The 19341-nt window shown below is 58.7% G+C and overlaps 1 protein-coding gene across 4 annotated transcripts in view; it reads right to left on the bottom strand.

Annotated features, from left to right (window-relative positions):
* Positions 1–503: 503 nt before the first annotated feature.
* Positions 504–19341, bottom strand: part of KCNIP3 (potassium voltage-gated channel interacting protein 3) — an 84203-nt gene continuing 65365 nt past the window's right edge. For 3 of the 4 annotated variants that reach the window (XM_075910719.1, XM_006129115.4, XM_075910720.1), the window contains 7 exons: positions 12502–12626; positions 11436–11505; positions 10645–10715; positions 9848–9955; positions 5752–5856; positions 4554–4616; positions 504–3458 (listed from right to left, as the gene is read on the bottom strand). In XM_075910719.1, the coding sequence (XP_075766834.1) occupies positions 3411–3458; positions 4554–4616; positions 5752–5856; positions 9848–9955; positions 10645–10715; positions 11436–11505; positions 12502–12626 (590 nt within the window). In that variant the 3' untranslated portion in view covers positions 504–3410. The remainder of the gene's footprint in view (positions 3459–4553; positions 4617–5751; positions 5857–9847; positions 9956–10644; positions 10716–11435; positions 11506–12501; positions 12627–19341) is intronic. The other variant, XM_075910718.1, reaches the window with a different exon arrangement.

The following is a 19341-nucleotide window of genomic DNA, read 5'->3' as shown; positions in this document are numbered from 1 at the left end:
CCGCCCCCCCCGCCTGGGGGCACTTCCTATAACCGCCCCCCCGCCCTGGGGGCACTTCCTATAACCGCCCCCCCCAGCCCTGGGGGCACTTCCTATAACCGCCCCCCCCAGCCCTGGGGACACTTCCTATAACCGCCCCCCCCGCCCTGGGGGCACTTCCTATAACCGCCCCCCCCGCCCTGGGGACACTTCCTATAACTGCCCCCCCCCCCCCCCCGCCCTGGGGACACTTCCTATAACCGCCCCCCCCAGCCCTGGGGACACTTCCTATAACCGCCCCCCCCCCGCCCTGGGGACACTTCCTATAACTGCCCCCCTCAGCCCTGGCTCCCCCCTGCCCCAGGCCTGCTCACCTCCCCGTTGCCAGCACAACAGGAGGCTCACAAACTAGAGCACCAGTGTTTGTTCTCGCTGTTACGCCACATTTCACGGCGCGGGAAGGCTTCGGGTGCAGACCCGCCGGGATCTGCTGCTGGCAAGGGACGCGAACCAGAGACAGCCTCTTATTTTTTTTCCGAAGTTTATTTTAGTAAAATATACAGTGACCGACTATCGAGTAGTTACAGAGAACAGGAGCCGACTGTCTCCCCGAGTTGTGCTGTGAGTGTGGGCGGGAGAGACCAGGCACTGGCGTAAAGGCTACTGCTAGTGAGACATGCGGCCATTCCTTATATTGTACATATGTCAGGATGTATCAAGTGCAAACTCGCAGCCTCTGGAGAGGGTTTGGGGAGAGGCGAGGGAGGGAGGACCGGGATTCTTGGCAGTGGGAGACAGAAACAGACTGCTCTGGGCCTGGGGCAGAGAGAGAGAGAGAGAAATGGCCTTTGGGCTCTGAGAGGCTTGAGAGGAAGGTGAGGACTGAGTTTGGGTGGCTAAAACTCTGGATCCTGGGGCTCGTTCAGCTCTGGGAAGTGTCTGGAGGGCTTGGGCGGGTAAAGGTGGATCTGGTTTTATCTGACGGGAAGGCCTGTGAGAAAAAGGCAGAAGCTGCACGAGCTTAAGCATCAGTGACAACGTCTGCCAGGATCCGTCTCTTCCCCAATACGTGTTTGGGAGATTCCCCCTGCAGACCCAGGGACTGTTGCTCAGGCTTGGTGCTCTTCTAAGCTTCCCCAATGAGATGGGAGCGTTCAATAACCAGACCCATCCTAGATTACTAAAGGAACTGAAAAGGGGGTCTCCCCAGGGCAGCACCTAGGGTATTTTGGTTGGCACAGAGACAGCTCTGTGGCTCTGTCATGGCCAACAGGAAATCCTGGTGAGACGCTGCATCCCGGCTCCTTAGCAAGTTCCTCCTTTGAGACTGTACGGACTCGGCCCTGGCTTGGATTTTGGGGCTGACTCCCTCTCGGTGGCAGAGCTGCCTCCCACCTCCCACTGGTCCTCTAGCTTCTTTCAAGGGCGGGTTGCCCAGTGGCCGGTCTCATCTCAGCTGCAGCAATGCCTAAAAATAGTCACGTGTTAAAAACAAAAGCAGCCCCTCAAACCAAGCCTTGTAAAAGTCCCCAGTGGATGGGTGAGATTTCACGCCCTGTTTGACTGAGGCCTTTTGACTGCAGCCTTGAGTGCTGGGCATATTCGTAAGTCCCTGCAGTGGCGTAGCGAGGCAAGAGCGGGGGGGGGGGGCAGATGCCCCAGGGCACCACGCTGGGGGGGTGCCAGTTTAGCTGCTGGGCCACCTGCTCCCTGCAGAAAAGCTGCTGAGGCAGGGCCGGGCGGCGGGAGTGGGCACTTCAAAGGCCTGCCCAGGAACCCTGGCTCAGAAGCCGCTGCCACCCCCACTGCGCAGTTCGGCACTCAGACTGGACAGGACCGAGGGCGGGAGCCGGCGGAGCAGAGGCCGGATGGGGACTGTGTAAGTGCTGCTGCTCCCGGGACTGCTGCCCTGGGGCCCTGGCGGTGAAGGCAGGAAGAACTGGAGGCGACAGGGCTGCAGCCCACGTCTCTGGTGGCAACCCGGGAGCGGAGCGAGGCGACCGGGCAGCCCGTGGAGACTTCACTGTGAAGACAACATGACTGGCAGGCGCAAATGTTGCCTTTGCCCCGGGTGCATAACGCCCTCGCTACGCCACTGAGTCGCTGCCCATCAGCTGCAGTGCCACACGAGGTGGGCGAGGTCACGTCTGTGACTGCACCCACTTCTGTTGGTGGAGAGGACACGCCTGAGCCACACGGAGCTCGTCCTCTGATTCGGGCACCTCCCAAGCTTGTCCTCTCGTCAACAGAAGTGGGACGTCTGGCAGATAGTGCCCCCTCACATACTCAGGAACCCACACGGTTACCACAGCTCTGCCCATCCCACAGCAGAGCAGGGTCCCCGTGTAACCCTCACTCCAGCCAACAGAGACTGGAGCCAGGCTACGGAAATCTCAGCCTCAGAACATAGCAGTGAGGACCTGGCTCCACGTCCCATTGGGAAGGGCTGGGGGATTTGTGCTTGTATTTCTTCAGAAAACTCAAATCCTGTTTCTGAGGCAGAGTGCCCCAGTTCCAGTCTCCTGAGCGAAGAGACCGTCCCCTGTCCCGCTGCAGGCGGAGGGACATCCATTCTCCATGCAACCGGGGAGGTGTGCTAGCTTTTGCCTTTGCTTCCCTTCTCTGAGCAAGTGCCCAAGGAAAGTCCCACCCACGGTACTCTACACACCACCCGCCTTTGAATGGACGCTCTTGTGCTTTTCGAACGGAAGTCCTGGAGATGATTCCCAACAGCCAGGGAGGGCTTCTCTTCAGATGCCCGCAAACCAACCTTGCCCCACAGAGAGACATTCAGGCTCCAGGGTCTCGGCGCAGGCGTGAAAACGGATGGAGATCAGTCGCAGTCACGTAGTGAATGGAGCTACGCCAAATCGCGCCAGCTGTGGACCTCACTGGGAATTGCCTCTTGGGCAAGTCACTGCCTGCTCCGTGCCTCAGTTTCCCTTCCCCACCCCTCACATAGATACTGCACCTCCCATTCCTGATGAGATCCAGTAACTGCCCCATTTCCAGGTGCCCAGGTGGCGGTAGCGAGAACTCCACCGCCCACATGCCAACAGCCTTTCCATCCATCCGCCACAGGAGACGTGCTGAGCTAATCCACAAGGCTGGTCTCTTTCCCACAGGTAGCATGTGATGCTGTGCAGCGTATCCTAGGGGAGCGCTATCCAATCGCTCTGCTAGGTCAGACAAAGCCACGAAGCCCCGTCTCTCTCTGTCTCCTCTTGCCCTTCAAGTGAGAATCCGGTCGGGAGCAAACACCATCACCTCCTCTTTTCCTTCATTTTGATTGGTGGGGTTTGTTTTGTTTTGAAATATAAAAAGAGTCCGTTTTGCTTCTCAGTGTGTGTGCTTCACGAGAGAGACAGACAGGAGCGCCCGTCTGCGAGCAGGCCAGGAGGCAGCCATGCTGGGAGAGACGCGGTCGCGTTCTAGATCACATTCTCAAACAGCTGCATGGAGCTCATGATGTTCTCGTCCTGGACGGGGAGGGGAGAGACAAGCCAGAGCAGTGGTTCAGCAGCAGCACGGCAACTAGAGATGGGTGGTTCAGCGAACGGGAGACGGGAAATTTGGCTGCTAGGCTCAGCCCTGGCACTGACCTGCTGTGGCACCTTGGGCAAGTCACTGCCTGCTCCGTGCCTCAGTTTCCCTTCCCCACCCTTTGTGCTGAATAGATTGTAAACCTTTTGGGGGCAGGGACTAACCCATCTGGTCTGTACCTACCAATGGGAAACTGCTTGGCTGGGGCCCTTTGATCCCTATGGTAGTAATAACAGTATGTCTGACAGAGGGGTGGGTAGGCTGGCAGTTGGGCTAACTGGAGCTGGGTGAACCTGGGGAAAACACGTCCTCTCTCTTGCTGATTTTCCCAGTAGGGCTAATAGGACTGACCTGCTTTGGATAGTGCTCGGAAGGTCTACAAATGACATTAGCTGGGTATCGTTTCTGAGCCAATGTGCCTCCTTTAGCCCGGTTCACGTGCCTGCCCCTGCATGTGCTCCATGGAGCCGGGGCTGGGATCCCGTCTCCCTGTGACTGCTCCAGCCCTTCTCCGTTCATGCGGTGCGTCCCGCCACACCACGCGGCATCCCCCAGCCCAGGAGAGGCTCTGGCGTGTTCTCAGGTGGGATCTGGGGGAAGCTGCCATCAAAAGGGGCTGAAATTTGGGCCGGGTCCTGGCTGGAGGGTGCACTAGGCCAGGGGTTCCCAACGTGGGGTACGCATACCCCCCGGGGGTACGAGAAGCTTGTCAAGAGGGTACGGGGAATATTTGGTAAATAACTAGATTATCCTAATTGAAATATTCCACAAGTAGTAGTGTTAGTGAAAAAAGTTGTGGATTCGAGCATCTAGAATTTATTTCCTTTCATATTGACTAGGGGGTACGGGAAGGGTTACTAAAAGCCAAGGGGGTACGGGGACCGAAAAAGGTTGGGAACCCCTGCACTAGGGAAAGCCACAAGATGGACGCTAAGAAAGCAAGAGGGTAAGAGGGGCTGAATCGAGCCGAGGGGCCAGGGACGTGGTCAGGGTCGGGGGTGATGGAGAATCTGCAGCAGCTCCCCACTCACCTTTTGACAGGTCTCTAAAAACTCCTCGATCGTCACCACGCCATCCCGATTTCTGTCCATTTTCTGAAACAGAAAGTGACACTCGGGAATGGGCACGGAGATCCTGGCGCACCAGTGCCTCCGTGCAGTGCCGTGGTCCCCGCCCGCGCCCACGCTGCACCCGGCTGTACCCTCACGTCGACCTGCCCGCAATCCTGGCAGGCCTGGATGCCCAGGAATGGGCTCTCTGCCTCCATTCTGCCCTGCGACTGGCATCCCCCATGGGACGAGCCTGTCTTCCTGCCTGCCAGCCCAGGCCTACAGTCTGTAATGGAGCAGTCCCCTGGGACTAGAGTGTGTCTGTGGCTTGTAACCCAACCTCGGTGAATCCGCACCAAGAGTCCCGGACGGAGCCCCTGCCTCCACGGCTGCCAGGGTCTGCCGTGCACCATTTCCAGCCGAGACTGCAAGCCCGCCCCTGCCATCTGCCTCCTGCCTGTGGCCATGTGGGAATGTGCCTCAGCCGCGGCTGTGTCCGCATGTTCCACCCCTTTCCATCCCAGTGCAATGCCACTCACTGCGGAGACGGCAGGCTAAGCATCGGCGTTAACCAGGCTAAGCACAGAGCCAGGCCAGACCCGTTGCACCCAGGCTCTTGGAGGAAGGTTCCCGCCTGCCTTCCAGCTAACGCAGACTCCACGGCTACGTCTACACTGGCACCTTTTCCGGAAATGCTTAAAACGGAACAGTTTTCCGTTATAAGTATTTCCGGAAAAAGCGCGTCTACATTGGCAGGATGCTTTTCCGGAAAAGCACTTTTTCCGGAAAAGCGTCCGTGGCCAATGCAGACGTGCTTTTCCGCAAAAAAGCCCCGATCGTCATTTTCGCAATCAGGGCTTTTTTGCGGAAAAGACTACTGTGCTATTTACACTGGCCCTTTTCCGGAACACTTTTTCCGGAAAAGGACTTTTTCCCGAACGGGAGCAACATAGTTTTTCTGGACAAACACTGACAATTTTACAGTAGATCGTCAGCGCTTTTCCGGAAAAGCAAGTGGCCAGTGTAGACAGCTGGCAAGTCATTCCGGAAAATCGGTTGCTTTTCCGGAATAAGTGGCCCAGTGTAGACACAGCCCACAGGTCTGTTGTTCCAATCCCATTGCCCTGGCTAGCACAGGAAGCTCCCGGCTCCTCCTGCCAGGTGCCGGCGAGCTGCTTACCTGGAAGAACTTCTCCACGTGCTCTACTGGGGCATCGTCCCTGACGATCGGGTATGTGTAGCGGCCCATCATGTCGTAGATGGACTTCATGATCGCCAGCATCTCCTGGGAGAGAGAGCAGCACTTAGCACCGGGAGGCAGCCCAAACAGAGCCCTCTGCCCGTCTCGGCCAGGCGCAACGGAAAATCACGAGGGCGACACAATGGGTGGCGCTGATGTTTCCAGGTAGACCCTATGAGCCGGGGGACTTTATATCCCAGCCACAGTCTCACACTGCCCCATTGCCAGGTGGCAGTATGGCCTAGTGGACAGAGTCCTGGATTCAGAAGACCTGGGTTTAATTCCCACCTCTGCCACTGGCCTGCTGGGTGACCTTGGACAAGTCATGTTGCTGCTCTGTGCCTCAGTTTTCCCCATCTGTAAAATGGGGAGAACTTTGCTGCTCTCCTTTGCAAGGGCCTTTGAGATCTACTGAGGAGAAGTGCTCATGAACAGCGAGCTATTCTTCTGTGCCATGACTCTGGTGAGCTAAGCCGGGCCGGGCTGGGTTTGTGTTTGCACAGGAGACCGTCAGGGAGCACTGCGGGGCTGCAGGAAGCGATGAGGAGGATCGAGTAGGGGGTACGTGGGCTGAGGATCCCCTGGCGACGTTAGGGACACCGCAGGTGGGGTCTGCACACGGGAAGGGTGCAGCAGAGCTAGCTTCTGGCAGTGCATCGAGACCACAAAACCAAGGTCCTGACCACGTGTGGTTATTAGTAACCCTGGGACACTTCTTCCCAAAGCAGGTGCGCTCGCTGCTGGGCAGACGGGAAGCCAGCTCCTTCACTGAGCTAACCCCACCGGCTCCTGCCTGCCGGGAGCGCCGTGTCCTCCTGACACCTCTGCAGATGCAGCCAGACCAGTCTTTGCCTTCTGTGTCTACAGTCCTGAAGCAGGGGAGGCCACGCCTACAAGGGGGAACCGTCTCCTGCTTTGTGGGGCCGTGTGGGGCCTGTGGCCTCAGGGACGTCCGGTGGCTTAGGCCAGGGCGGGCGTTGCCTTCCCCAACCGCCAGCCTGGCCCTGCCCACACTCCGCCCCCCGAGCGCCTGCCGTAGGAGTTCTGGGGGCGGAGTGTTGCTGCCCCAGCGCCCGCCCTCCTGGTGCTCCTGAGGGCTGGAACCAGGCGACTGCCTCCTCTCCCCTAGTGCTCCGGGAGCTGTGTTACATGCATGCCCCCCTTCCCCCTCCTCGGCGTACTGCCCCTCTCCCCCCCATGCTCCAGGGAGGCTGGGGAGCACGGAGTGCACTGCTCCGCCTCGTCCCCTCCCTGGGGGCGGGGCCTCAGCAGGGGGGTCAGGGCTGTAGGTGGGTCTGGGGGCCTGCCTCCCCCATCCCCAGCTGTACCAAACGCCCAAGCCCATCCTCTATGGGAGCTGAGAGCTCGCCCACGGGGCAGAATTTTGGCAGCGATCGTCCGGGATTGCAAATGGGGCCCTGCTCATAGAATCCTAGAGCTGGAAGAGACCTCAGGAGCCATCAAGTCCAGCCCCCTGCTCTAGGCAGGACCAATCCCAACTAAACCAACCCGGCCAGGGCTTTGTCAAGCTGAGACTTAAACACCTCTAGGGATGGAGATTCCACTACTGCCCTAGGGAACCCATCCCAGTGCCTCACCCCCCTCCTAGTGAAATAGATTTTCCTAGTATCCAACCTGGACCTCTCCCACCGCGACTTGAGACCATTGCTCCTTGTTCTGCATCTGGCCCCACTGAGAACAGCCTCTCTCCATCCTCTCTGGAACCTCCCTTCAGGAAGTTGCAGGCTGCTCTCAAATCCCCCCTCACTCTCCTCTTCTGCAGAGCGAGCTGCTATGCCACCCCGGGTGACAACCAGGGACCAAGCCTTCTGGAAGCTGGCTCAGCGCCGGGGTGAACCACAGTGGCCAGGCGCCGCGCCACACAAACCACGAGGGAGCGGAGCATCGGCAGGGCCAACGCCAGGGCAGGCAGCAGGCTCCAGACGCACCACGGCAGACCAGTGCTCCTCAGCCGCGTGGGGAGGCGGGGCCAGTGGGGCGGGGAGGAGGCGCCCCCCGGAGGCTCACAGCATGGGATGCTACAGAGTCCTGCCACGTCTCGGCCATCTTGTCACGCAGGACCACGGCGTGGACCCAGCGAGGTCAGCGGGCGTTTAGCCGTCGTCTCCGCTGGGGCCAGGAGGAGACCTGCCCGAAGTGAGACCTGCCCAGGTTTAACGAGCAAACCGGGTACGTGGCCTGCACCCCCCAAGAAAGCCACGTTTGCCCGTCGTTTCTCCCAGCCTCAGCCGCACAGTTGTGGCTTGGCCTGGTGATTTAATTGTCCTTCTAGCCCTAGGCAGCTACCAAGGGCCACTCCCTGACCGACGGGGTGGGGGCAAAGTTAGGGTTTCATGGGCGCATTGTTGGACCAGAGTGCTCACACAAACCAGCTGGAACAAGGCACCCAACGACCAGCCCTTTGCAACCTCGGGTGCCTAAAAGGAGGCACCGGGAGGTGGCCTGATTCCTCCTCAGAGGCACCGAGAGGCCCCCGCTTCCATTGACGTCCCAGGCCAGCCCAGGACACAGCTCCAAGGCAGTGGCTCTACCGGACAGTCCGTTCTTTGCACCGTCTGTCTGGTAGAACAATTCAGAAAATGCTGGACACGTGCCCTATGCAACGTCGGTATTTTGTGAATTCCCGGCTGGGCGCCGGAGGAAGCCTGGCAGGGGCGGGGGAGCGACGGGGAGGCGGAGCACAATTGGCTTTGGGAGCCCTGCGGTCGCGTGCAAAAGCCGGGGTGGGGCGGGGCGGGGGCCGGGGCCGGGGCTCCCAGCCGTCCCCTGCCCAGATTCTGCACCCGACCAGAGTCTCCCGGTGCCAATCGCGGCCCCGCTCCCGGCTGGGAGCCTCTGGTTTCGTGCAGAAGCCGGGAGGGGGGAGCGGCTCCCAGCCCCGCCCCCGCCCCCGTCCCCGCCCGGCTTCTGCTGGCAAGTAAAGGGAGCGCCTGCAAAGGGCACGGCCTGTTGGACGCCGGCTGTGGCCAGTGGCTGCACCCCCCCCCGGCCAGGTCTACTCCTGCCCCCCTTCCTCTGCTCCCCCTATCCTCCCATCCGACCCCACGACCCCCGATCCCCCTTTCCCCCCAGCTCTGCTTCCCGCCAGCCAGCCCCGCAGCTCCCGGAAACCCCCCACCCGCCAGTTCTGCATCCCACTCCCCTTCTTCCAGGCCCCCCCATCCTCCCCTCCAGCCCCACAACCCCCGATCCCCCCCCAGCTCTGCTTCCTGCCCCCCCTTCCTGCTGTCCAGTCCCGTGGCTCCCAGACACCCCCGCCAGCTCTGCATCCCAGCCCCCTTCCTCCAGGCCCCCCCAACCTCCCCTCCAGCCCCACAGCCCCCGATCCCCCCCATCTCTGCTTCCCGCCCCCGCTTCCTGCCGTCCAGTCCCGCGGCTCCCAGACACCCCCGCCAGCTCTGCCTCCCGCCCCCCTCCCGGCCGGACAAGCGTGTCCGGTTTTTTAGCGGGGTCTACCTGGCTTAGGCCCCGCGTTCTGAAAATGTCGGCCTAAGCCAGGAGTGGAGTCCTGCACTGTTAGATAGACCCTGGAGACCTGAACCTGCCCCCTCATTCGCGGGCGGTGGGGGGGGGGGGGGGGGGGGGGTCCCTTCAAACCAGTTGTGTCCCTAGAACCTTCTATATGACTCTGAATCCAATCCACACCCCCAGGGATCCTGAGCTACTTCCCGCTCCCCCGGGGTCCAGCGGTGAGGCACCATCACACAGCAGGCCTGTCCATCGCCTGCCTGCCCGTCTCCAAGCATTCACGCTTGGGGGGTCTCTGACTTTCCACTCCCCTGGGCTCCAGCCTCTAGCACAGAAAAACACCCCTGCTCTCACCGCTTTTGGGGCTCCCCTCCCTGACTGTGCCCCTCCATCGACATGGGCCCCACGGCTGTGGGCTGCCGGCTTTCATGCAGTCCCCCTCTGGAGGCCCCTGTCTCTGCTCCGGCCCATTCGGATCCCCCACAGATGCCCATGTCTGCTTCCAAACCTCACGCATGCCCAGTCCCCTCAGCCTCGCTGCAGGTACCTCCTTGGTGATGTAGCCGTCCTTGTTAATATCATAGAGGTTAAAAGCCCAGTTTAACTTTTCGTGCACGGTCCCACGCAGCAAGACAGAGAGGCCGACGACGAAATCCTGGAATAGAGAAGGAAGCAGAGACTCAGCAGGACAGGTAAACAACCCAGCTGATGGGCAACTGCTAGCAAGCAGCAGGCAGACCCCAACGCCTCCTTCCACACACGCCCCGGGGAAAAGAACCACCCTGCAGCAGGGCCTGGGAATTGCTTTTCTAAAGGGGGAGCTTTTGACCCTTCAGAGGGTGAAACAGAAACGTTATCCACCATGAAACGCTGGTCGCCTGTCTATCGATCCTGTTTCTCTTCTCTGCCGGGTCTATTTTTAGTTGACTCGCTGCCCACCTAAGCCCCAGTGCCCCTTGCTGACAATAACCATACAAAAAACCCTCTCTAGTTCTCTGCTGCTCACCGCGCCTGGCACTGAGCGCTAAAAAGCAAACGGAAATCATTAACTGCCCCTTCCCAGTGCAGAAATGAAATCACAGGCATTTTGGTGGCTGGCTGAGCGAGGTGTATTACATCCAGGTACTAAACAGAAGAATGATTTTATACACACGCACCCTCGTAGGAGAGGGAGCTTGCATTATAGACAGCGTCTTTATTTCAAAACAATCCCATAGCTCCTTGCAAGTTTTACTAACTGGACCATATATACACGTTGACCCTCTCCAGTCCGGAGCCGCAGCGCGAGGTTCCTAAGCCCCTTGGGGGGACCTGGCTCTTTGAAAGCGAGAGCTGGGCCGTTACCTCGAAGGAGATGGCTCCGTTCCGGTCCACATCGAAGGCGTTGAACAAGAAGTGGGCGTACATGCTGGCGTCTGGGGGAGGAGAAACGACAGGCCCAGTGAACGTGCTGGCACTTTTCTCCCCTCCCCCACCAGGCCTGACCCTACTAATCCGAGCCCCTCGCGCTCCAGAAACACATCGGCCCTCACCCCGCGAGGCTGGGCCGGCCTGGTCGCCCCAAGGCCCTGAGTCTGAGGCAGAGCAGGGATTCAAAGCCAGGTCACCCCATGCCTGGGCTAGGGCCCTAACCATTGTACCCTCCTGCCGCTTTGCTGCTGCGGGGAGCCCCCGGGGGAGAAGGAGTCTCACAGCACCGGGAGGGGGCCCGAGGTGCTTGCGTCCCCCCATCCCAGCGCGGGCTGAGGCAGGTTACTAGGATCCCACTGACAAAGCCAGCGTTGGGAAACGGCTTGTCAAGCTACAGCCTCTCCCGGCATCCTCCAGGGGAACCGCACCTGGCCCAACGGGCCCGCCGGGGGCTTCCAGCCGCTGTAAACACCCAGGTGTTTCCCCACCGGGCTGCCTGGTCCCCTGCTCAGCCAGGCCAGGGGCCTGCTCGTGCGGCAGATATTGCCCGGCACAGGGGCCTGGCCTCAGCTGAGGAACTAGGGGATCGTCGCAGCGGAGTCTCCTCAGACAGGGAGTCAGCAGCTTGGGATCAAGGCTCTGGGCGGGGAGAGTCTCTCTGCCTCGCTGGATCATTTAGCCCTTCCCGGCGCTGGGTAGGGCTCGGGGCGGGGAGCCAAACTCACCTCCCTGAGGGAAGAACTGAGCATAGATCAGCTTGAAGGTGTCCTCGTCCACCAGGCCGCTGGGGCATTCCTATGGAGGGAAGTCATGGCCAGGAGGTGAGCCCCCAGCTGTTCTGAGTGCCAGCCTCCCCACAGAGCAGATGATGCTCCTGGTGGGCCCTGTCCCTTGGCTCTGCCTTGCAATACATCCCGGACAACCTGTGGGACTCCTTGCCAGAGGATGTAACCTGTGGGACTCCTTGCCAGAGGATGTAACCTGTGGGACTCCTTTCCAGAGGATGCTGTAACCTGTGGCAGTCCTTGCCAGAGGATTCTGTAATCTATGGGACTCCTTTCCAGAGGATGTTGTGAAGACTTTAACAGGGTTCAAAAAAGAGCGAGATACATTCATAGAGGACAAGTCCATCAATGGGTTTTAGCCAGGCTGGGCAGGGAGGGTGTCCCTGGCCTCTGTTTGCTGGAAGCTGGGAATAGGCGACGGGGGAGAGATCCCTGGATGATTCCCTGTTCTGTTCGCTCCCTCTGGGGCCCCTGGCATTGGCCGCTGTCGGCAGACAGGACAACGGGCTGGATAGGCCTTTGGGCTGACCCACTATGGCCGTTCCTATGTTCTTCCCAAGGTCCGTCCTCTTAGGGCATCTCTCACAGCCTGGCCTCTGCTCTTACGCTCCCTCCTCGAACCCGGACCCCGGTACACCTTGGAGTTCATGGCCCCCTCTCTCCCCACTGCGACGCCTCTCCCTGCGGTACGCCCGCTGGCCCCATGGGGACAGGCGGCTCAGTGCGTTGCTTCGCGCACGGCTGGAAGGCGCTCGGGAACGACCGTGCTGAGGAGAAACCGAATCCCCAGCTGAGCGCACGCACGCGCTGTGGCTCGGGTCTGTAATACGCTTCCCCCCCATCCATTCTGCCCCCACCTGCATCCCCAGGGTGTCTCCCCCGCAGGCAGGTGTAAAGAGCAGACGGCCCCACCCTAGCGTCCATCCAGCAGACGGAGCCAGCAGAGGCCACGAGGCCCAGCTCCCGGGGAGCGTTCCTCTGGGGGCAGGCCTCCCTAGACACTCACGTTCTTGAAGCCCCGGTACAGCGACTGCAGCTCCTTCTTGGTGAACTTGGTCAGTGCTTGCAGCTGGTCCAGCCCTTCCGGCTGGTGCCGGACGGATGAAAGTTCAAGGTCGCTGTCGCTGCTGTCTGGAATGACACAGGACAAACCCGGTGAGCGAGCAGCAGCTCCCAGTGCCTGACCCCTGCACAGAGCGGAAGGTGCACGCTATCTGCCCTTCATTCCGCCTAACTGAGGGAGCAATTCAATACCCATTTGTTTGGTGATAGCTGAAGCTATGGGAGCCACTGCCCAAGGCACTGCACTGAAAGGCTTGAGCAAGAACTAATTTGGAGAGAATAAAAGGGGTATCCCTGGGGACTCATTGCACACCGGCGGCTGGGGCATTGGTTTGGTTGCAGCACTGTGTGCTTACGCCTGGAAGGACCCACACAGCAGGGAGAAAGCCAGCAAGAAAGGCGCTGGCCCCGTAGAAAATGGAGAGCGAGTTTCTTCTGGGCAGGGTGCTGGCTGGTAAGGCAGGCTTGGAAACCGGGAGCAAGCAAACTGCCGGCTGCTACTTGCAGCTACTGCGCTCGGGGATACAGGACTTCACGTTCGCGGCTTGTAAATAAACAAGTCTGCACCAAAGAAATTCCTGACTCCACCACCCATTTCTCTTCCTAATGGGAACAGCCCACTGAGGCTGCAAATACCAACTCGGGGCCACGTTACAAGTGATTTCAGGCCAAAGGGCACCACCCCACAGACCCGCTGTGCGCAGGAGTTGTAGACCCGCCCATCCGGAAAAGCACCCCAAAGAAAAGCACCCAGCCCAGAAAGGATTCAACACCCCGACAAGTCTTCCTGCAGGCTCTTCCTTCAGGGCACCGTTATGAATTCAAACAGAATCACTGCAGATGCAGCTTGGTCCAAACCCCATAAGCCCGGCTCCCCAGCCTTCTGAGGTGATGGAGAAACCCCTCCTTTAGCCACAGGCTGCGTCTACGCTGGGGGTGATGCCGGCCCAGTTCCGGCACCGTAGTGTGGAGCCTGGAGAGAGAGCGGGCAGCAGCCCCAACCCGAGAGTGCTCGCAATGTGGCCCTGAGAACAATCCCAGAGGAAGAGCTTTTGGGGCACAGTGTTGGCTGGAAAGGCAGGCTGGGGACTGCACCCTCAGAGCTGCCTGCTGTGATGTGACTGGTGCCGCGTTCGGAGACCCAGGCGTGAGCCCGTTGCTTGTAAATCAGCGAGACCTCGTCCCAGAAGGTATCAGACTTCGTCAGTTTCCCTGGAGCACCCTGCAGGGCCCTGAGATCGGACAAGGCGCTTGGGTGCCACGGGGATCAAGCCACAGCTGTGACGTGATCCCCTGCAGCAAATCCCCCTAAAGGCTCTGCAGGACTCGCACGCCCCAGTGCCCAGCACAACCATTAGTTCAGTCCTTCCCACGCAACTTGCCCCAGCTCTGTGTCCCAGGGAGAACCATGAGACTTCTAGCCAGGATGGATCAGAACCCAGGATCAGGCCCCATCGGGCTGCGGCCTCTCTTCTACTGGCTGGCGGAGTCTGTTCTTGCTGCTGCGGGGGTGCAGTGTTGGGGGAACTCCGACACGTCGTCACACGTTCAAGGATCTGGGACGGAGCTCCTTTATGGAACCAGGGGGCTGAAAGCAGCAGCCTCCCCCCAAAACCCACGCACATGGGAGGCTGCTCAAGAACTTGGGAGAGATTGGCGAAGGAGCCTGGATCGGATTGTTGTGAGCAGAGGGGTGTGCAGGCAAGAGAGGGAAGGAGAAAAAGACTCCAGAGGGATACAGAGAACCGAGGGCACAGCCTGGAGAATGCTGTTCTAAAACGGGAGCATTTGGGCAGAGGGCTGGCTGGAAGAGGCTTGGAACTGTGAGCAAGGAACCTATCTCCACTTGGATTCCTGCTGAGCTCCAGGACACAGAACTTGGGACTTTCCTTGTAAATAACTGAGTTTGAAAGAGGGTGGGAAGGAGTTGCCAGCCTTTCCAAAAACGCAAATTTGGAGGCCTGTTGTGCCCAGAAAATAGCACTGCTCTTGGTGACTTATAGAAGGGTTACAGCATCTTTGGAAACCAGAATGCACAGGGAGTTTCTGGAAATATAGAAGAGTATATCCCGGAAAAACTCTGCCGCGTCCAAGGAACGCATCTGCTCTTCTGAAATTTTTTTCAGAAGAGCGGACGCGTTTTTTTAGCATCCCTGTAAACCTTGTTTTATGAGGAAGAAGGGATGTTCCGAAAAAGAGGGTTGTTTTTATTTGGGACGTTTGGCTCAGTGTAGACAGGCCAAATGTCAGGAAAGCCTCTTCGGAAAAAAAAAGTGGGAAAAGATATGCAAATTGCGATTCGCATTTTGCGTATCTTTTCCCAAAAAAACCGTGCAGTGTAACGTAGCTGAAGAGTGATATTTCACCATTTCTGGGGAAGAATCGGGGGGAAGGGGGCTGCTTGCAGCCAAGAGACCCCAAAACCAGAGATTAATTAGCCAAATTGCCACATATTTGCTCAAGATAAAAAACCTCCCCCCGCCGCAGCAACTCCTTAAAGTCCTAGGCAGAAGCGACCGGGTCGAAAGCCATGAAGGCGGCTGTAGGGGTTAGCATGCAGACATCTTCTCGTCTGCTGCCAAATGAGCTGGACTTTTAGAAGTCTGCAAGGGCACTTTGCTACCTCTTGAGCTGAATTGGCTGGGCTGGACGGCGTTGCAAAGGCTGCAGGAATTTGGATGCAGCTCTGTCGAGCCCAGCAAAGTGTGCTAATGAACACAGCTGGCACCTGGACCAGACTATAACTGACGTTTTGACAGAGAACAAGAGCTTCCCCCAGCACTAGTGGCTTTTCCACAATCATTTTATTTTTAAAAGTAAGGAAATTCCAGGCAAATCACCTTGTTGAGATGAAGTTACTACACACTCCTGTGGTTCTCTTCAGGGGGAAAACAAGACTTAGAATTGCTGCACTCGCGGATGTTTGAGCTGAGATCACGTTGACTTGCAGAGTCCTGGTCCCATACATGTAACTGACATTGTATCTACCCCCATCCTATGCCGCTACACAACCGGCTCCTGGTGTCATTTTCAACCAGAACCCTCCCCTTCTTCAGCCACCAACACGCTGAAAATGAGAAATAAAGACGCCGGCTCTCTCATTTCCTATACACATTCCAGAACAATATGATTTTCTGTTCATTCCTCTGTCCCCCCGCACACACCCGTCTGTCCATTCATCCGTCCACCCCACACACACCCATCTATCCATTCATCCATCCCCCCCGCACACACCCATCTGTCCATTCATCCATCCACCCCGCACACACCTATCCATTCATGCATGCACCCGGCACACACCCATCTATCCATTCATCTGTCCATCCTGCACACACCTATCCATTCATGCATGCACCCGGCACACACCCATCTATCCATTCATCTGTCCACCCCGCACACACCTATTCATTCATGCATGCACCTGGCACACACCCATCTATCCATTCATTTGTCCATCCTGCACACACCTATCCATTCATGCATGCACTTCGCACATACCCATCTATCCATTCATCTGTCTCCCCGCGCACACCCGTCTATTCATCCTTAGACACATCTAGCCATCCATCCATCTCTCCCTCCATCCCCAAACACGCCCCCATCTCTCTCCCTGCATCCCCATACACATCCACCCACCACAGCCACCGATTTTATCTTGCCACTCATCCCCATATTGTCTGAGCACCTGCCACGTCAAAGCAGTAGCTACAGCGAAGTCCCTGGTGGATCACAGAGTCTCTGGCTCATCTCCTTTGGGGGGCGGCATAAAGTCTGTGCTTGGGGCCGGGATTTCGGTTTTGATTTATTATTCTAAGGGCTGAGGATTCTGCTCCATCCGAGACATGCCCATGCCCCCCGGCTGAGAGCAGGGGCAGAGCGAGCAGCTGACTGGAAGACTGTGGTGCTGCCAGGGCTGTCGCTGGGCATGACCTCAATGAGGGTCTCACCCGAAGCCCACGGAGGTCAAAGGAAACGCTCCCATTGACCTCAGTGGCTGTTGGCTCAGGCGCTAAGTGGCTGATTCGTTCCCCATTCAGAGGGGCCATCTCTTAGCTGAGTGAGGCAGCCAGACCACCCGCCGCAGCCACTCGGTTTGCAGGGGCCTTCCTCTGGGAGTCCCGGCAGCCTTTCACCCCATAGCCCCCTTCGGAGGGAGAGGGATCCTGCCTCCATAGCCCCCTTCAGAGGGGGAGGGATCCTGCCTCCATAGCCCCCTTCAGAGGGGGAGGGATCCTGCCTCCATAGCCCCCTTCAGAGGGGGAGGGTCCTGCCTCCATAGCCCCCTTCAGAGGGGGAGGGATCCTGCCTCCATAGCCCCCTTCAGAGGGGGAGAGTCCTGCCCAGGCATCCAGCACAGCAATGCCCGGGGCCGCCCTGGGAGCAAGGCGTCTGGCTCGTCACAAATGAAGGGAGGTTGGGACCGCCCCTCCTTCGCCACCTCCAGCACCAGAGCCTCACCGGTGTCGGCATCAAAGCTCTGTGCTGGGCCGAGGCCTCTTGAAGGCACTTGTGAGCTGATTAGGCCTCGGCCGGAGTCTTGTGTCCAGTTCTGGGCCCCACATTTCCCGGAAGATGTGGGGAAATTGGAGAGGGGCCAGAGAAGAGCAACAAGAATGATGAAAGGTCGAGAGAACAGGAGCTAGGAGGGAAGGCTGAAAGACTTGGGCTTGTTTCGTTTGGAAAGGAGAAGACTGAGAAGGGACGTGGTAGCAGCTTTCAAGTATCTAAAAGGGTGTTACAAAGAGGAGGGAGAAAAATTGTTCCCCTTGGCCTCTGAGGATAGAACAAGCAGCAAGGGGCTTAAACTGCAGCAAGGGAGGTTTGGGTTGGACATTAGGAAAAACTTCCTGCCTGTCAGGGTGGTCAAACACTGGAATAAATTGCCCAGGGAGGTTGTGGAACCTCCATCTCTGGAGATATTTAAGAGCAGGTTGGACAGACGCCTGTCAGGGATGGTAGATGGTGCTGGGTCGGGCCGTGAGGGCAGGGGACTGGACCTGATGACCTCTCGAGGTCCCTTCCGGCTCTAGTGTGCTATGACTCTGAAACTCTCAATGATTTTTTTTGACTTTTTGACCCTCTGAAAATGTAAAAAAAAAAGGTTTCCAGTGGGACCCTAAGAAATGCTTCCCGAATAGCCAGCGACCCAAAGGATCTGTTAATCCCGCCTCTCCAGCAAGGGCAACGGACCTCTAGCGCAGCAGGTCATAGAAGGGCCCGTGTACGAACGGCTCTGCCTTACCCCCGACTAGTTGGGCCAGACTCTGGTGTGAACATAGAGACGCCCCTCCAAAGGGAGTGATTACACCGGGGTTCAGAGTGACGGTGACGCCCCTCCAAAGGGAGTGAGTACACCGGGGTTCAGAGTGACGGTGATGCCCCTCCAAAGGGAGTGAGTGCACCGGGGTTCAGAGTGACGGTGATGCCCCTCCAAAGGGAGTGAGTACACCGGGGTTCAGAGTGACGGTGACGGCCCTCCAAAGGGAGTGAGTACGCCGGGGTTCAGAGTGACGGTGATGCCCCTCCAAAGGGAGTGAGTACGCCGGGGTTCAGAGTGACGGTGACGCCCCTCCAAAGGGAGTGAGTACACCGGGGCTCAGAGTGACGGTGACGCCCCTCCAAAGGGAGTGAGTACACCGGGGTTCAGAGTGACAGTGACGCCCCTCCAAAGGGAGTGAGTACACCGGGGTTCAGAGTGACGGTGATGCCCCTCCAAAGGGAGTGAGTACACCGGGGCTCAGAGTGACGGTGACGCCCCTCCAAAGGGAGTGAGTACACCGGGGTTCAGAGTGACGGTGACGCCCCTCCAAAGGGAGTGAGTACACCGGGGTTCAGAGTGACGGTGACGCCCCCCCGAAGAGAGTGAGTACACCGGGGTTCAGAGTGACGGTGACGCCCCTCCGAAGAGAGTGATTACACCGGGGTTCAGAGTGACGGTGATGCCCCTCCAAAGGGAGTGAGTACGCCGGGGTTCAGAGTGACGGTGACGCCCCTCCAAAGGGAGTGAGTACGCCGGGGTTCAGAGTGACGGTGACGCCCCTCCAAAGGGAGTGAGTACACCGGGATTCAGAGTGACGGTGACGCCCCTCCAAAGGGAGAGAGTACACCGGGGTTCAGAGTGACGGTGACGCCCCTCCAAAGGGAGTGAGTACACCGGGGTTCAGAGTGACGGTGACGCCCCTCCAAAGGGAGTGAGTACACCGGGGTTCAGAGTGACGGTGACGCCCCTCCAAAGGGAGTGAGTACACCGGGGTTCAGAGTGACGGTGACGCCCCTCCAAAGGGAGAGAGTACGCCGGGGTTCAGAGTGACGGTGACGCCCCTCCAAAGGGAGTGAGTACGCCGGGGTTCAGAGTGACGGTGACGCCCCTCCAAAGGGAGTGAGTACACCGGGGTTCAGAGTGACGGTGACGCCCCTCCAAAGGGAGTGAGTACACCGGGGTTCAGAGTGACGGTGACGCCCCTCCAAAGGGAGTGAGTACACCGGGGTTCAGAGTGACGGTGACGCCCCTCCAAAGGGAGTGATTACACCGGGGTTCAGAGTGACGGTGACGCCCCTCCAAAGGGAGTGAGTACACCGGGGTTCAGAGTGACGGTGACGCCCCTCCAAAGGGAGTGATTACACCGGGGTTCAGAGTGACGGTGACGCCCCTCCAAAGGGAGTGAGTACACCGGGGCTCAGAGTGACGGTGACGCCCCTCCAAAGGGAGTGATTACACCGGGGTTCAGAGTGACGGTGACGCCCCTCCAAAGGGAGTGAGTACACCGGGGTTCAGAGTGACGGT

Source organism: Pelodiscus sinensis, chromosome 28 (assembly GCF_049634645.1).
Source record: "Pelodiscus sinensis isolate JC-2024 chromosome 28, ASM4963464v1, whole genome shotgun sequence".
In the NCBI taxonomy this organism is placed as follows: domain Eukaryota; kingdom Metazoa; phylum Chordata; order Testudines; family Trionychidae; genus Pelodiscus; species Pelodiscus sinensis.
This window is presented reverse-complemented; position numbering and strand designations above follow the sequence as displayed.